Below are 19,237 nucleotides of genomic sequence, written 5' to 3'. Positions count from 1 at the left end.
TAGTGATCTGTGACATCAATCCTGTAAACTATACAAATAACAAATACTGATCTCTGACATCAATCCTGTAAACTATATAAATCAAAGATAACAACTATAATTCTCTGCTATCATCTGGTCCCTAATTATTTTATAATGTCTCCGCTATCAGCTGACCACTAATTATTGTATGAAACATATGGATTCAAGATCAAAAGTTCATAAAACAATAAAGAATAGGAGCAGAATAAACATGAACCTTGAAAACATAAGAGATGGAAACAGGTGCCATAGAGGAGTGAGCATTCCCTGCTGACCGGTCACACCCGTCGCGTCCTCCTTGTCATGACCAAGAAATAACGGGAAAATCCGCCGTTAATTCAGTATATAAATAATGGACTAACAATAAAAAAGGTCTATGAAATTTTATTCTATGATTGTCTTCGCTACAAGGTTTGTATCGATTTCATATAACTTACAAAATGATGACTTTAAACGAGACTGGTCATAATCTCCTTTGATCAATTTGTTTATCAATAATTTAAAGTTGTCATGTTTATCATAGAAATTTGATTGTTAAATTCCATTCAAAATGCTCCTACAGTTTTCAGCTGATTTCAATATAACTCGGCAAACATCCCTTTACTCTCAGCTGACATAATTGATATATAATTTTTTATTATCAGCTCTCCCCGTAATTATTGTATAATTTCCTGTGAAAATCTTTACAATTAATTTATAACTCCTTTACTATCAGTTTTGGTCCCTGATTTCAATTAATCTGCCATCTAGCTGGCCCCTAATTATTGTATAATGCATTCACTATCAGCTGTTTTTGATTATTATATAATTCCTTTAGTGGTTACTAAAAATAGAAATTTTTATGAAATTCTTTCAAAATGCTATCAGCTCCTACAATTATTGTATGATTTCCTAACTTGCTATCAGCTGACTACTAATTATTGTATATTTCCTCTGCTATCAGCTGACCACTAATTATTGTATAATTCCTTTTATTTCATCTGACTACTAATTTATGTATAATTCCTTTACTATCAGCTGTCCTCCTATAGTTTATTGATTTAGTTTCTTGGCACATCAGCTGACTACAATTAATGTATAATTCCTATGCTATCAGTTTTTCCCTTCAATTATTGTATAATGCAATCACTAAAAATAGAAATTTCTGTATAATGCAATCACTAACAGCTGGCCCCTACATTATTAGTCTTATTATAATGTAAATTCCTTTGCTATCAGAACATGACTCCTAATTATTATATAATTCCTTTAAAGTTTCAGTTTCAATTTCCAACTGCAATCATGTATTTTCTCTTCCTTTTTAAAAGTAAATTCAATTTAATACCAAATCCCTTTTATTTAATACTTGCTAGAATATCTTAAAATAGGAAAAGTTATAATCTTTTTAAAATATATGGCCGACTCATAATTACTTACGCTATTTTTTTTTTTTAGAAACTTGTACCACGCTATAAAGTGCTTGCGGGGAAAAGGTAAATTAACTTTTCCTATGAAGTGAACATTTAATGTATGTTGCATCACCTATTATCACAGGTAATTAGCTTGTAGCATAAACTGGGTTCAGTAAACAATGTTGAATGGGTAAAAAAAAATAGCGCAGCATTTCATTTCCGGAAATATGCATAGCATTTCTGACATTTTTATTATTTCATTTCCGACATTTTTTGTTTTCATTTCCGGAATTGACCTGTTCGGCAATTCAATATTTTCTTAAGTAAAAGAAATGGAATTTTAAAAACAATTTTACCAAAATATTAATAAAAAAATCTATACATAAATGCATACATGTATTACTAAGTCTAGGTAAAAGATTTAATGAGCATAAAACATTTTGATCACATTTAATGTTCACTGACATTAAATATCAGTGACAGCACCATACATATACTTGTGTCCAAGATACTGATAGATTTACCAAATTTGATTTCAATGATTTATTTACGATTTTTCTTTTAAATTTTTCAAAAGTAAAGTTATCAAATATGTACTCCATATCTATTTGAGAAATGAAAACTAAAAGATGTCGGAAATGAAAACTAAAAAAAATGTCGGAAATGAATAATTGATAATTACTAAAAATTCCAGAAATGGAATGAGGAAAAATGGTTCACATTTTTATGGTTGATTTATTCTGACGAAAAATACGTTTGCGAATGCAATGGACGTGCAAATTTCCTTAAGAATTTTCTACAGCAAAAAGTGTCCAGCTTTACGACATCTCAGCTTTTATTTTATTTTTATGCCACAGGATTGAAAGATCACAGGAGTATATTGCTTTTGTCCTGTCTGTAACAAACAACAAACTTTAAAAAACTCAAAAAACTTAATTTACAAGTCTTGATAGGGAATTCTTTACAGTGGTGTACATTGTGAGTTGTGATTGATTTTTTTTTTTAAAAAAATCCCATTTCTTTTGATAAAAGCAATTAAAATCTCAATATCATACTAAAAATGAGAATTTCTTAAATAAAATTTCAAGGGAGAGAGGGGGTGAGAGTTTCTTTCTCTCTCTTACTCCTTTTGAAGAAAAGTACTGAATTGCCGAACTCTGAGAGGTAACAATCATGATATATTACTATTGATGTCTGTATATGCTTTGCATGATTTCCTGTATTCTCATCAATGTAGCAGTTTGTATGTAGCTTGATGTATGTCTAAGAGTTTATTAGTGGGATTTCAGAGCGGCTTGATGGTTCCCTGTCATCTGTACATGTCTGCTACAGATTTGCTTCCTAGAATCTGCTAGAATATGGCTCTTTTGTGTATCTGTATTTGCTTCCTCTTATTGTGGTGGACCAAAATGGTCCTGGAAGTCATTAAGAGATAGTTGTGCTCTCAGTGGGTCTACATGTCTGTAACAGAACATAGAGTGGGATACCTATTATTAAAAAGTGTACAAAATTCACTTCTTAGTTGTTTATATAGTACAAATAAAAAATGATGTTCCAGACCGTAACACAGACTGTTGTTCTAACACTATTTCATTTATGTAACAGACTGTGCAAAACCCTCAAAATGTGAACTATAGCACATATTCGAGACTTTGAACCAATAACTTCATCAAGTATAGTTTGTATACTTTTGGTTTTTCCACTTCCTGTTTTTCCTCCATGGAGGAAACTTACAAGTTTTTTAAATCTAACAAGAAGTTGAGAGCTATGTCTTTCAAGATGAAATTTTGAATTTTTTCAAATGAAGCACCACTTATCCAGATTTCAGAAAGAAAATGAAGCAGGTTAGATCTTTCTTTGGTTTGATTGGCTATTAAATTCTCGAAAAATTTACCATTATTTTTTAGTATTTATATTCCAACAAAATCATAACATGTTTTACAACTGCTCCTTTAACTGACTTAACCATTGTTGTAGATCTAGAAAACTTTTCCACTATTGTATTCCAAACAAATTTGCATGGAAACAAGAACACGATAATTCATTTAAGAGGTTAAAATCCATGTTGCTCTACAGTCCAATTCTCAGATTACTAGATTTGTCGAAGCCATTCATCTTAAAAACCAAAGCATCTAATCATGGAGTTGGTACCGTGTTGATGTAGAAGAATGACGGACGCACATACCCTGTTGCATATGCAAGCCTGAAGCTGCTAGACAGAGAACAATGATATTCGCTTGTGGAATAGAAGTGTCTTGCAGCCGTAGGGGCCATACAGAAATTCCTGTCTTACTTTCATGGAAGAGCGTTTGATTTGGAGACAGATCATAGACCCCTAATGCATTTACAAAAAACTAAAGCTTCAAACAGCAGATTGATGAGATGGCCTCTTTTTCTACAAGTGTTCAACTTTAGAACTGAGTGATTAGATGAGTACATAATATTGGAGCTAATTTTCTCAGTCATGTTGTTGCTGACTAAGTTAGTGTTAAAAAGACCTTGTTTTCCATTTTTGTCACAAAATTGCATTTTGCAAGAGCACAGAGACAGATTTATATGTTATTTTCTTAAATATTAGTGGGATTGTTGTTCAAATTCGTATTCGGGGAGACTGTTTAATTTCTGGAGGAGTCTAGAAAGCAATTTTTTTGCAAAAAATATCGAAAGGTTTATTATAGGAAGGACCTAAAATCAGGAATCCACTACAATGTACATTAAATTTCTTCATGACAGCGTCCAAACTCGCACGGCCCGAAGAGTAAAGGGGTTTTCGTGCTAAACAGAAAGTTAATATATTTTTATCATTAACAATATTCACCAAATTTTTTACCTTTTGACTTGTTTCTATTTCTAAACTTGAAAAAACACCTTTCAGAAGTAAGAAACAAGTCCATGAAATCATTTTAAATCATCTGCCATTTTCCAGTACACTACGGGGTCATACCCAAAAATGAGTTGTAAAAACAATCAGAAATTGGATAAAAAATGTTAAGGACACGTGTTTTAATTAAAAGAGATTAATACGTAAAATCATGAAGACTAAATCATTGAATATCCTCTTTTGCTTCTTTCCGAGCACCGATGACATTATTTATTGAACAGCCCTGGTATACTCTTAGAACCCGTTTGATTAGTTAAGTTTGGCTAGTGTTTGTCAGATGAGGTCTTTATATAATCCATGCTATGTGAACTTGGGTGTGTTCTGTCTCCCCTGCTGCATGGTCTTGGGATTCAGGGATGTTTGTAGCGGCGTTGAGAGCAAGCCCGCGGGGATAATTTTTATGTATAAAATGCCGCAGATCACTTACCAAAATTGTATATAAAGCTTTTGTTTTAGACGGGAGTAATTGTTTACGTGGAGACTGGATAAATCTAGGGACATGGTTGACCGGTGGGGACAATATGAACAATCTGGTGGACCGTGGATGGCGTTGGGACGTGGTGTGAAACACTCGTGATAACCATGATTGAATTTTGGCCGATTTGATATTCATTGTACATATGTAAATAAATTAATTGTTAATTTTATAAATCTTTTTTTTTTTAGGTCTTCCAAAATATTATTTGTTTTGGTTTGTAAATTCTAATTTAATTCTAATTTAAAGAATCCATCACAACTTGAGGTCAGTAGTGACTGTGTAAGAGGGATAGTTGAAACGCGAGAACTGTTTGATAAAAATTAACATTTAAGGTCTAGATCTAGTAAATGAAAGGTGGCTTTCAGATCTATCAAATGAAAGATATGGAAAAAACGAACGGTATTTAATATCAAAGTCCATAAAACAATACAAAATAGGAGCAGAGCAAACTCGAAATTGCGAAACATTAGAGGTGGAATCAGGTGCCATGGAGGAGTGAGCATCCCATGCTGACCGGTCACACCTGCCGTTTGCTCCTTGTCATGATCGGGCAATAAGGGAAAAATCAGTCGTCAAATCACTGTATAAATAATGGACTAACAATTAGTAAGAAAAGTCAGTGAGCATTTGAATCAGTGATAAATTTAATTTGCTGACAAGGTCATTGTATCGACCATAAAACTTACGAAATGATGACTTTAAAACGAGACTGCTGATATTCTTGTTTCATCAACTCGCTTGTCAATGATTTACCTCGTTTTAGATATTGTATATATATAGAACATGTTCTTGCGTATCGAATCAACTGAGATAAAAATAAAAAACAACTCCGTATTCACGTGATGAAGGTATATTGCCTGAGTAAGGGAAGTTGACGATTGTTAAATTAGTCATCACGTTTATCATATACCTTGGTTGTTAGATTACCATTCACGTATTATACAAGTAAAATATCCAAGTATGAAACAGATGTGTCAGATTCTGTGATATCTTTTATCTCAAACTCACTAGAATATATCGTATCGACGTAGGAATGAAAATTACCATTGTTTATTGACAATACGTCGTCGATATATCTATTTGTCGAGTTGAAGGCCACGGAAAGTGTTTTCCCCTTTTCATGCATAAGATTTTGCAAAATTCTGCTCCATATGAATACAAAAATAAGTTTGCTAATAACGGAGCGCAATATAAGAAGTAAATTCCTTTACGACTTTGATATTGAATACTGTTTTTTGTTCTAAGGCGGTTAAAACGTACATGTAGCATGTTATTATCAAATCTCGTTTAAAGTATCGCATCAAAAAGACAAAGTTGACAATCATGAAGAATAGATTTTGATACAAAATTTGTTTTGTGTTACAAAATAATTAACTTCGTTTTAGAAATTGTTCAAACTATACGTAGAGTATGCTCTTGCTCAACCATTTCACACGATAAATCATAGAATTTGTTACTTGTAGAATGTGGACAAATATTTCCTAATCTCTTTCAACAGCACATCAATTTTACTAGTATTATTATATTACTTACAGCCAAGTGGGTGTTGTCATGATCAAATATTTCCTGTAAACACGATGGTTCTATAAAAAGGAAAGAAAATTCCCTTTAACTTTGTTTGAAGTTGGTATAGTAAAATTCAATATATATTGTATATTGTACATAAACACATTATATTTGTTTACAATTCTTTTATGTAACACATTATTTTTAACAAGAAAAAGAATTGAGCCTATGTATAATGGATTTGTACCTATATTCAAATTCATTGCAGATATGTTTGTGTCTTAAAATTAATGGTAACTATCTTTGATTACATCTAGATGATATTTATCTATAAGTTAATTTTACCTATTTTCAAATTAATGGGAGATATATATAAAATCAATTGAATTTATCTTTGATTGAATTGAAGAAGTGTAATTTCGTTAAAAATAAGTGCATTTTATTAGAATCTAGTCTTAATTAATTAGCGAAAGGAATGATTATTTACACTTATCTTTAATTCAGTTGAACCTATATTTAATTCTTTTTGAGGTTCATCATAATTTTGAAGATATGGTCAATTTTTGGGATATGTGTACATTTAGTCTTCCGTTAAAAATGGAAAAGGTGTTAAATTTTAGAAGTCGTTTAAAGAAGACTATTATCTTACTATCTAAAGACTAATTAATCAAAACATGAAATTTATTAAACAAGGAATTAACTTAAACCCGTATGACTCTCCTATCCGTGTAACATTAAGATAACCTACCTTAACCTTAGTTCCAAATCATACTGCAGTACTTCTACATCAGACTAAGTTTAGAATGATCACTTCGATTACATTGTGTCCCCTTTTATTCTATTGGATTGCCAAAAATAAACTTGAGATAATTTTAATCACGTGTTATAAAATTAAGATTATTGCATTTTTAACCTTATAAGGAAATCATTAATTGAACATTTCTTGTTAAAAAAGATGCCTTGAAATGTTTTTTTTTTCTTCAAAAAATTACCAAATTAGATTATGAAGGCGTACTTAACAATGGTGAGTACATGACACACATGCCTTAATGTCACCTGAGTCCCATAGGTTTCTCAGGTTCTGAACACCATAGTCCCTCCAAGAACTAACCTGTGCTTTTGTGAGGACTCTATAATCACCATACTACAGAATTATCAAATTAGTAATTACGCTGTTCAATAAATGTTAGCAAATAGCCAACTTAGACCCTCCCTGAGCAGGATGCCTTGTACAACAAAGCATCAGCGTAGTATAAGGAGCCTAGATGGCCAGGTCAACTGAGTGCACTTTTGGGGCTAGGGGGGATAGCCGGGTCAAATGAGTGCAGCCCCTGGGGGGTATAGCCGGGTCAAGCGAGTGCAGCCCCTGGGGGGATAGCCGGGTCAGGGGAGTGCAGCCCCTGTGGGGGATAGGTGGGTCAAGAGAGTACAGCCCCTGTGGGGGATAGCCGGTTCAATTCAGTACATATAGTCCCCTAAATACGGGGCTGTGTTTACACTATGTTTACATGATACACTACGCTGCTACTACGATTCATAACGCTGCTACTACGATTTTGGCAACTATTCAAGAATGTCATTATGACGTCACGCTTCACAGTCTAGACCGTCTAGCCTAACCGGTTCAAACTGGATTTCCTCAAAACAATAACAAACCTGGATTTTCTGAAAACAAAGAACACTAACACACAATAACAAGGCAATTTTTATTCAGAATGAAAATACATCCATTTACATTTTCTTCTTCTTCTGTCCCTTATCAGTCATCAGGGGTAGTTTCCTCTTGGGTTCCTGAGGCTTTTTCTCCAGTTTTTGTATTTCTTTGACCAATTGATGATCCTCCTCATTCTCTGTACACTGATTAGCCCAATGACCAGATTTCCCGCACTTATAGCACGAATCCTGTTTTTTTCGGGGACAATCTGGGGCCCAATGCCCTAACTCTTTGCAGATGTAGCATGGATCCGTCTGTCTAGTTTTCTTTTTTTCTCCCGATTCCCCTTGTCCTTGTTTTTTCTGGTAAGTGCTTCCTCCTTTCATTTTAGTGATGTAACTTTTCAGATCAGTCAGCTTGTTGTCAAGATCACTCACCTTGTTGTCAAGACCAGACAGCATGTTAACAATTCCAGCCAGAGTTGTATTTAAGATGCCCATATCTTCTTTATTCATGTATTCTTGAAAACTATAGGGGGCTCCTACATATTCTTCAGGTGTCACATAGCTGGGGTTGTCTGGGGTATTCATCATTGCTTCTGCCATAATATTTTTCACGTCTGTCAGGTTCGAAGTGTCAAGCAAGAATGATCGTCAAATTTTACAGTTTTTTGCTTTATATACCTGCTGTGGGGCGAGTGCACGTTTTACCTACGTTTTTTTTTATGCTGACTACACAGGTAAATACTTGGCAGCGAGTCAAGTTTGTTTAGGGCCGTGTGCAAAAAATATGCTGACTACACAGGTAAATACTTGGCATCGATTCAAGTCAGGGGGGCCGTGTGCACCTTTGACCTACCTTTTTATACCTGTTGCATCATCTGTCAAGGGCCGTGTGCAAAAATACGATAGACCTACGTTTTTTATGCTGACTACACAGGTAAATACTTGGCAGCGATTCAAGTCAGGGGGCCGTATGGGGAGACTAGCTGCCATACATTTTCTATGTCGACATATGAAAACAATTCTGCCCCAGAAATGGCACGGACTAAACCTGACCCGTTATTTCGGAAAGCCTTACAGTTTCATGACTCATCCCCAAGCTGGCAAAATGATTTTACTGTGGCAGGACATAGATGCGATGGAGAAAGTATGTATTCAATACGGAATGAAATACCTGGAAATTTCACACAGGCTAGCCTCAATCAAATCTACGAATTACCCCCCGAAGACCGGAGAAATCCCTGGATGCAATTAGTAGCGGATCGAATACGATTTCGGAGGAGAATTCGACAGTTAGAAGCATTGTTAGTTTTTAAGAAATAAAATAAAAAAAAAATCATGTAATACTACATCAGTGTTATGTTATTTTTATGACTTCATCTTTCTGCAGTCGGGTTCGGGTTCGGCGGCCATGGCGAATTTCGGCAAAGATTTTACCCCAGTGAAAAAGGCTTGTAATCCATCGTGTAGGTCGTTTAAAGTTGTTTCACATTGTTTATGATTGTGAATATGTTATCACTCACCTATATGTTTAATGTCAGCTATGCTAAATAACCCATTTCTGTGTAATTTGAGATAATGTTTTGTCATGTGCTGAAAGTATGGCCTGCTATTCATGTCATCATTTAAAGTCTATCCTAAAATAAATCTGTCTTTTAAAAAAAAAAATACATTTTACAAATGACATTTAATATGATTAGAGTATAGGTATCCGTATATATATATAAGAGATATTATTTTGCATTACATTTATAAGAGGCATTGTCTCATGTAATTTATTAAAAAAAATGGGTTTTTATTTTTCTATACAGTCCTCATCCTGGAAGATATGTTTTGTTCCTAACCAATCCATTCTCTAAGTGAAGTGAAGCCTGGCTGTTGGTCTTCCTTTGGGAAATATACAGTGAAATAACTAACATAAAAACTAAACTTGAATCTAAAAAAGTTTTCAATGAGATATCATTTTAATTTATTTAATTATTATTATTAAGATAATTATTTTAAATGTTTATATTTTTTAAAATGGATAAAAATAAATAAATCTGATAATGGAAATCAATACTATAAAGATAGCAAGTTTTTTATCTCCAATTACTGATGAATTTCTGAATTTTCCATTAAAATATTGACATTATATCACAGGGGAAAGAAGAAAAACTACATGACTGTTTCTACTGACCTCCCCCAGAGATCTGCTTTTGAGTGCATGGGGATTACGGTGGACCTTCATCTCCGGTTTTAAACAGACTTTAGAGTATGACAGATAAAAAAGGTACTTTTTTTTCTTTCTTTATTTTTACATCACATGAAAACACACACAATTAATGATGATGATGATGAAGAATGTACACATGTTTTTCATAAGTGTGTACAAATTGTTCAATATAATGTCTATAATGAATCCAATTTCCTTGGGCTAGTCCACAGCCAATCTTGTAAGGAAAAGCATAAGTCTGGTAAGGTAAACTTTCCCCCATTTCTTGTAAACAAGTTTGAAACCATTGCTCTCTGTTTTGTGGGGTATCCTGATAAGTGGAAATTCTTTTAGGTCGGTGACTTGCTTTTCCATAATTCCATTGAGCTAGTAAACAAATGACCACAGGGGTTTGTGAGGGAAACACCTTAATAGTGCCTGGAATTCCTCTATCTTCTTCTACGGCTAAATTTCTAGACCCTAGAGGTCTGCGAGTGGCATAGAGATTGGCTTGTGGGAATTTCTCTGCAATACTTTGACTCAATCCATGAGCTTTTACAGTTAAACAATTACATTGATGAACAATAGCTTCTACCTCACAGTTGAGTAAATCACCTTGTATCTCCTGGAGACTCATGATGTAAAATGAATCTATTTTTTAAAAATCACCCTTGTTTTTATAGATCAACAACACAATAAAAACAAGATTTTTTTTTTTATTCAGGTAAATCTACAATCTCTTGGAACTAATTCTTTGTTTCTCACATCAGGTTTTAGAACTCCATATTCTTCATAGTCACCTTGTCTATAAAAGGTTCTTTCCAATTCTGGAGTGCTGTGAGACATCTCAAAACAGGTTAATTTATGAATCTTTCTGTACAGGTATCTCCCTTGAACTCTGTTTTTCATTTGAATGAATCCTCTCACATGATGAAGTTTTCCAGTTTCTGGATGCCTTTCTTTTTGTAAGATCAAGTATTGATAATCACTTCCAATGATTTGATCTACATCTTCCTGTCGGCACCCAGTTAAATTAAATATCCAATTATTGGCTATTCTACCTCTGTCTTGTTTTAAGTAAGCAATATATCCATTGCCTGTATTTTCTTTCTGTTTATTTTGATAATGAGCCTTAATATCCTCCAAGAGTTTGTTTGGTCTTATGTTTTCTTTTTCCTCCTCCTCCTCCTGAGGTTTATAGTCTACAGGATGTTCTTCCATCAAGGGAGGTGGTATAAATACTGCAGGATGTTCTACCATAAAAGGACTTTCTATGTAATCTCTCGCATCATTAGGATCACCCTTTTCTGGACACAATTGGTTATATTCTTCTTGAGAAATGATCTCAATAGTCCCATCATCATGTATTTGAATTGGTATACCTCTGTCTACATCTTTCTCTGAAAGAACTCTCTGTCCAAACTGAATTTTACTCATTCCTTTACTCATTTCTTTGCTGGAGGTGTTACCCATAATGAAGCCAGTCCACAACTGAGGTGTGTTTTGTACCGTGTTTACTATTTATACTTTTTTTTTAATTGTATCTTTTTTTATCAATCTTTAAAAAACCCTGAACACTTTTTGTTTTGTGTTTTTGAAAAAAAAAAATCTATGGTGAAAGGGAGATAACCTATTTTTTAAAAAATGACAAAAACCCACAATTTTTTTTTCTTCTTTTCTTTTTATTGAGATCTAACAATAAATAACAGTTCAATCTTTTTTATTCAAAATCTTGTGTTATCTACATACTGAAAGAACCTTTTCTTCATAGCTTCTCTAGCTGCAATGGCTTCAGGTTTCTTCCAAGCTCCTATCTCCCATTCTATCCAATCTCTGTCCTCCAATTCTTTGTTTCTCTCCTCAAGTTTCAGAACCCCATATTCTTCATAGTCACCTCCTTGCTTGTAAAACATACTTTCCAATTCTGGGGTACTGTGAGACATAGCAAAATCAGCAGTGATATGAAGTTTACACATACATAGTCCTCCTACTGGTCTTTTCATTTGAATGAATCCCCTGATTTGATGTACTTCTCCTGTCCAGGGATGTCTTTCCTTTTGAAGAATCAAATAGTCAAATTTATCTTCATTGCTCAGAAACATATCTATATCTCCTTCTTCTTTGGGCTCTGAAATGATGAAAGTCCAATTAAAGGCTATCCTGTAAAATCTGTCTGGACATTTAGGATCCTTCACAGGCTCATTCAGGGGTAAATATTCATTCTTAGGTTCCGGATCCAAGGTTTTCAACTCCATTCTTCTTTGTTGAGGAGCTTCGTGATCCCCCGCCATAGGTTCCGTCATTCTCTTTTCTAACAAGGCAAATTTATCTTTGTCCATCTCCATGTCTTCTAATATTCTTGGAATTCGTTTGCCAAACTGTCGTTTACTCAACCACATGCCCCCCCAACTGAGGAGGATCGTCTTTAACACCTTGTTTTTATACCCCTGACCTTGAAAGATAAGGGCCGTGTGCAAAACATACGTTTTACCTACGTTTTTTTTTTTATGCTGACTGCACAGGTAAATACTTGGCAGCGATTCAAGATTATGACGTCACACTTCACAGTCAAAAGCTCAGTCTAGCCTAACCAGTTCAAACTGGATTTTCTGAAAACACTAACAAAAGACAAAACAAAGAACACAGATTTTGATTTTTCATTCTTTATTTGTAACAACAACCAACAACAAAGAACAACAAACAACTCATTTACAATACATTTTGATAAAAACATTGACACTTTTGTCCATGACCCGTAGGTAATTTATGATAAGTGTTTTTAAACCAATTCGCCACATATCTGTCCCTTTGTAAAGCCGTACTCTGATCAAAAGGGAATAGCCATTCGTCGGTTTTCTTTCTTTTCTTGTCTCTTTGATGTAAATAATACACGCAATATTGTCCACACACATCGGTATTCCAGTCTTGATAGCGATACGGATTATAAATCCATTGCTGAGCATGACGCTGGATAAAATCTTGAATTTCTTTTTGTAAGGGAGGAAATCCATAAGAATCGAAATATTCCACCACGGGATTGCTCAAATATAGACACACCCAATGTTCTCCAGGTCGATCTTGAGGATCCGTATTGACCACCACAGCTTTTTCTCCAGGTCTTAATTGATCCGGTAATAAATCTACAGGATACACGCCTCCAAAAGAACTCTTGAATTCTCTGGATAAGACTTCTCTCAATTGTCCCGTATCCATTTTTTAGTAATCAGTGCTCACTTCTCTCTGTTTGTTAATTTCTAATAAGTTATCGAATTCTGCATACACCACACAATTGATGGTGGTAGCCGTATTGATGGTAAACTGCACTTCTACTCTCAGATTTCCTGTTTCTATGATGTGGAATTTATCCGATTGCGCCTCTTGATCTTTAGTGAAATCCCAACCCCATAGAGTGTAGCCGCTTTTATACTCTTCTAGGGTAATGTCCGGAGCCCAATCTTCTCCTAATTTCCCCAGAGCTTGATACAGACTGAGATAAGATCTCAGATATAAATCCTCGTTGAAATGAGGTTCAAAACAACGAGTACTCATGGTCTCTCCGTTGATACTGACATCTAATTTCTTGATCCCAAAGTTTTGGAAATGAAAGGGATTTTTAGTTTTATCTCCGTTAAAGGCCGCATTCTCCACAAAGCCTAAAATGAGACGTTTAGGTATCTGACCTTGAAACAGATGATCTGTAATCTTAGACTGGGTCCCTATGGGGATGGTAAAGGTTTTCACTTCCACTCTTCTCAAGGGATATTTGGCTCTGTGGGTGTTCAAACTTTGATTAATGGTATTCATCATGACTGCTGTGGGTTTGACTTTTCTCACCCACAAGATCATACTCAATATTTTCACTTTTCCTGTACTTCCTCCTTTGATCATCATGTAGAAAGAGGGTCTAGCTCGATTAAATCGCAAACGGACGTCCACTCCATTAGGCAGAAATCGATCTTGTTGAAACAAATCCAAATGTAAAGTATCCAGCAAACTGAGTTTCTTACTGTCAGCAATAGCTTGGTGTCTTTTTCTGAATCCTTCGTTTTTAGAATTGGCCGGTAACGCTGTGAGGATGGGTGCGTTAATGGTCACCGTGTCGGCCCCACCATTTGCAGCTGGAGTTACATCAAAGGTTTTATTTTGAGCTACACCAAGAGCCTCTAACCCCACTTCGTCCATGTGTCCTGCCGTATCTTTTTCCCACAGACTACAGGCCCTGGTCTGTGTCTTTAAAGTTCTGGCGACAGTTTCACTAACAGGTCGTAGCTAGTAAACGTAGACGTAAACGTGAACGTTGCACGTAAGAGCGTTTCACTAAGAGTTACGACTTGCGATTTACGACTAAACTTAATCGTAACTCTACGAGTGGTCAGGGGCACTCGTTAATTAACTTGCGAGCACGTAAATAAACAAAAATGGCGTCTTTTCTCCTGCTAGCAGACGATGCGAAAGGAAATTTTCGACGAGAGAGGGTTTTCCGGGATCGGACAAACCCCCTCGATTTTCTCAACGACCAGGAAGTGATAGAAAGGTATCGCTTACCTCGAGTTTTCATATATAGACTTATTGACATGGTAGAAGCCGACGTGCAGAGATCTACAGGGCGAAGCCATGCCTTGTCAACATCCACACAGGTATAACATCTCTGTATGAAAATATAACGAAGCCCGAGTCCGACTTTGTTGTACGTTTAAAGTTATCTTTCTTTTTTCAACAGGACTCGGCACACCATTGCATAAATATAAAAATTTGCGTAACGTTAATATTAATGTGTATGCAACTATGCCAAAAGCATCCACGAAAGAAATGAACAGAAAAGAAAAGAAGCAGAGATATAGAGAATGAGAGATATTATTTTTTTTTATTCCACTTTGTCCCAAAAACTGATATAAATTTATGTAAAATAACTTGCATATATATACCAAACATACGCATTTTATAAGCAACCATTCCATTGTCTCCAATCAAAAGCATACGAGATTTTTTTAAATAGTTACAATCGAGGAAAAATAAACTTTAATTTATAATAAATTCTAATAAATAAGGACTTGTTTTTCTCTGTTGTCTTTTGAATGTATGCTTGTGCTTGTTTATTATTTTTTAATACACCGACTATATATATATATATGCTAATTGAAAAAAGAAATCTGAGGTGGTCAAAAATAAAAACAAGAAATATCATACCAAATTCTGAAAATTAAAAAAATATGTATGAAAATATTGTCCCACTTAAACTTTACAGAGTATTAAGATGTCGTTCAAAATTACTACAAATATTGGAATATTTGTATTCCCTTTTTTTTTCGTACGGTTGGAAGTTTGTGGTAGAAAATGAAAGTCGAGTATTAAGCTTGTTTAGAAACTATATATCATTTTGACAAGTAGTATTTACATGTATTCGATCAATATTGAGATATTCCGCAAAACAACCATTTTGTAGATGACTCTCTTCTCTCAACCCTCCCACCCCCCTCTCCCATCCCCCGATTCTTTGAAGGATAATTTTCACAATTATTTTGAATTTATTACAGAGTAACTTCCTATATTAAAAATTATTTATACATGTACCTATATATATTAAGAAATAAAATGAATCTGCAACAATGCAAAAATGCGTATTATGTAATATCAAGGAAGTCATTACCACCCCCACCCCCCACAATATTTCTTAGAATATTCAATTGAATGCTTAATTATGCAATTTTTTAGGTACTTGTTACAATAAGATACTTATCAAAGGCAGCATTTTTCTCGGAATGTGGAGATCTTCATGGGGTGTCTCGGTCTAGTGTGTCAAGAGCCATTGACAGTGTAACCAGAAGTATCTGTAATCGGCTTAACAACATCCACTTTCCATCGGGTATGTTAACGTTTCAATTAGTTCTTGCAGTCCCATTTACAAATCATACTTAAATTTGATATTCACTTGATAATGATAGTAGTGATGAAATAATATATAAATATTGCATGTAGTTGAGTGTGACATTGAAAATTTTCACCCCAAGAAAACCATTGTCAATCGAGGCGCAGCCGAGGCTGACAATGGTTTTCGAGGGGTGAAAATTTTCAATGTTACACTCAACTACATGCAATATTTATTATATTATACTGAATGTTTTATACAAATACATATAACAGTGAACCGTACGCGCATAAATTCTGCGCAGTCGCTATTTTTTTGGAACATCACCAGTCGAAAAGCAATGTTGACTGTTGCTACGCTGGAGGGTCATTATTCAGCGGGTAATAATGTTTTTTAACAAATGTTTCTCGATCAATCAGATTCAACTAACTTACATGAAAGTATAATATATTTTAATATCAACTGAGAAGAAATATGTATATATGCATGCAAAACACATTCATGCTCTCTCTCTCTCTCTCTCTCTCTCTCTCTCTCTCTCTCTCTCATATGTCAATAAATGTAAAATTCACTTTCAAAAACCGAAAAAATTATCAGATAAAAATTTCTTTTGCATCTAGAGAATGACTCGTCACGTACAAAACACGAGTTATATAAGATTGCTGGATTCCCCAATGTCGTTGGTGCCGTTGGTGGAACTTTAGTTCCAATTACTGCACCCAAAGACAATGAATCAGTGTACGTTTGTCGGAAGGGCTATCACGCTATAAACGTACAAGTGGTTGCTGATGCCTCCTTAAGGTATAATTTTATTTTTCTTTAAAAAGTGCCAAACAATATAAATATATTGACATTACTGAATGAAAAATAAATATGTTTTCATTTATGTCTCAAGGTTTACAAACATAGTTTGCAAGTGGCCTGGGTCTACACACGATGCGTTCATCTTTTCTAACTCTGCCTTGAAGACCCACATGGAAGCAAGGTAGGAATATATGATATATAGATGTATATAAAGGTTTTAAAATCACCTTATTTTACAACCTTTGTATGATTTAGCATTTATTTTAAACATTACTTCCACAGGAATGACGGCTGGCTTCTTGGGGACTCGGCATATGCTTTAAAGCGGTACATGATGACGGCCAAGTCCAACCCAAGCAATGAAGCAGAGGAAAATTACAATTTAGCCCACAGCAAGACAAGGGTTGTAGTTGAAAGAGCACTCGGTGTATGCAAATCCCGATTCAGGTACTATTTAACTAAAATACTTCAAAATTTTTAAAACAATTCAGAAATTTGGAAAAATGTAAATACTATAATGCATTTTTTTTCTTGTATAGGTGCATACATAAATCTGGTGGGATGCTTTTATTCACTCCTGCAAAAAGTGTGCAGATCATCACAGCTGTGTTTAAGCTGCACAACATGTGTATGGACATTAAGCTGCCCATTGATGGAGAGATGTGCGATAACGACCCAGACCAGGAATTTTCTGGGCCACAAGGTGTTATTGCAGATGGTGCTGGACAAACAGTCAGACAGAGACTAATACAGAGATTTGCCAATTGAAACTATCAGTCTGTCAAACAATTGAAAAAACTCCTGCTAGTGCAATTTTGGCTTTTTGCAGACTCCCTAAGCAGTTAGTTTCAAGATGGAAGAAAATATTCTTAATGAAGCTTTAAACACCAATGATTTTTTTTAATTCAGAAAAATTACCAGTATATCATATAAAGATGTACACAAGTTTATTCAGTTATAATTTTTAACTTAAGGTACCTGCCATATTTCCTGAGGAAAAATGTTCAAAGTCAATCATGATTTATCAGTGAACAGGAGTCAATCTTTCTAGCTTATATAATATTGGTAAAATACAGAACACATGTAAAATTATGTATTCGGTTACTTTATCTTGGTCTGATATTAAGTTATTTTATTTTTCATACAGGAGCAGGTCACTTTAACTGCATAAAAGTCTATTTTTGCATTGTACAATTAGAACTCTTTAGTGTACAGTGTTTTCAGCTTCCGTAATAAGTGGAATGATTTCTTCTCCAAAAAGACAATTGAAACTGCTTTAAATTGTTACTATTATAATCATTTAATAATTCATCTCACTATAAATGTAAATACATGTGTAACAGAATTCTATATAATGGTAATTTTAATTATTCAGCTTTTACCAAGAAACAAAGGTTTTTTTCTTATAAATTCATATCACAGCTTAAGTAGATGACAAACTTTACAACAATAGTATGATGAGAGGCACAAAACCTTAAAACATGAACAAAAACTTTCAATGTTTCATAAATACCGATTATACACTCGGGAACGAATTGAAAAATTTCTAAATTGTACTGAAAATGACAAGATGCCACTACAAAGTACTATTTTTTTTTAAGTAAAGAAATTTAATATGTTACCATCTTATAATGTAGATATAGCAAAATTTCCAAGCAATGAAGCAATATGCTCTATATCAGAAAAAAAGAGAATATAATAAATCACTAGTAACAAAGTTTTTTTCACATGTAAACTCCTAAAATTGTTACCAGTTAACTTATAGCTTATTCATTCCATGTGGATAAACTCTCTTTATTTATGCTCGAAGTAATTTATTGAATGACAATTTGTGAATAATATTAAATACAAACTTAATGTCTTATTCATATTGAAAATAATTCTTTTTTTTTTAGTAGATCATTCTAAAAAATAATTATAATATAGTCATAGTAGTCATACCAGAACCAGTATTGCTTACATCACAGTGCATGTATATGTTTTGCATCATCAGCAGGTCAATCTGCTTTACATTAAGTCATTATGTTTAATCTGCTAAAAATATATTGCTTGTCTACTTATCATTATATGTATTATTACCATAATCAGAATTTTAAAGACATTACAATAAGTAAAACTGATTTTGTTGTTGTTGTTTTTTCCACAAACATCTCATTACAATACATATAGGACTTATATAGCTGTAGGATAAGTAACAAATAATATAATAATATGCATAGTTCACAAAAAACAATAACAAAATTTTTGTTTCATTAACAGAAAACATTATTGTGGAATTTGTACAAAGTAAGCATCTTAAGGTACTTCACAATGACACACACACCTCAGGTGATATAAATACAGTTTATATAAACAACATAACAACTGCATAAGTAGTCAACATATATTAATGTTAGATAAATATGTACAGCATTTTCAAATGGTAGTTTAACCCTCAAAT

At 34.0% G+C, this 19,237-nt stretch overlaps 3 protein-coding genes across 3 annotated transcripts; 2 read left to right on the top strand and 1 right to left on the bottom strand.

Annotated features, from left to right (window-relative positions):
* Positions 1–13,343: 13,343 nt before the first annotated feature.
* Positions 13,344–14,309, bottom strand: LOC134283534 (uncharacterized protein F54H12.2-like). Its single transcript, XM_062766049.1, has one exon. The coding sequence runs from the start codon at positions 14,307–14,309 to the stop codon at positions 13,344–13,346; it is 966 nt and encodes a 321-aa protein (XP_062622033.1).
* Positions 14,310–14,414: 105 nt separating this feature from the next.
* On the top strand, positions 14,415–16,050 carry LOC134283536 (uncharacterized). Its single transcript, XM_062766050.1, has 2 exons — positions 14,415–14,764; positions 15,840–16,050. The coding sequence occupies exons 1-2, from the start codon at positions 14,546–14,548 to the stop codon at positions 16,041–16,043; spliced, it is 423 nt and encodes a 140-aa protein (XP_062622034.1). The 5' UTR covers positions 14,415–14,545; the 3' UTR covers positions 16,044–16,050.
* A 12-nt stretch (positions 16,051–16,062) lies between these two features.
* Positions 16,063–18,915, top strand: LOC134283533 (putative nuclease HARBI1). The gene is made up of 5 exons (XM_062766048.1): positions 16,063–16,068; positions 16,616–16,794; positions 16,889–16,978; positions 17,080–17,244; positions 17,337–18,915. The coding sequence occupies exons 1-5, from the start codon at positions 16,063–16,065 to the stop codon at positions 17,563–17,565; spliced, it is 669 nt and encodes a 222-aa protein (XP_062622032.1). The 3' UTR covers positions 17,566–18,915.
* Positions 18,916–19,237: the final 322 nt, after the last annotated feature.

The sequence above is a fragment of the Saccostrea cucullata genome, unplaced genomic scaffold (genome assembly GCF_032062105.1).
Source record: "Saccostrea cucullata isolate Sc308-1 unplaced genomic scaffold, CSIRO_AGI_Scuc_v1 ctg5236, whole genome shotgun sequence".
Taxonomy (NCBI): Eukaryota; Metazoa; Mollusca; class Bivalvia; order Ostreida; family Ostreidae; genus Saccostrea; species Saccostrea cuccullata.
This window is presented reverse-complemented; position numbering and strand designations above follow the sequence as displayed.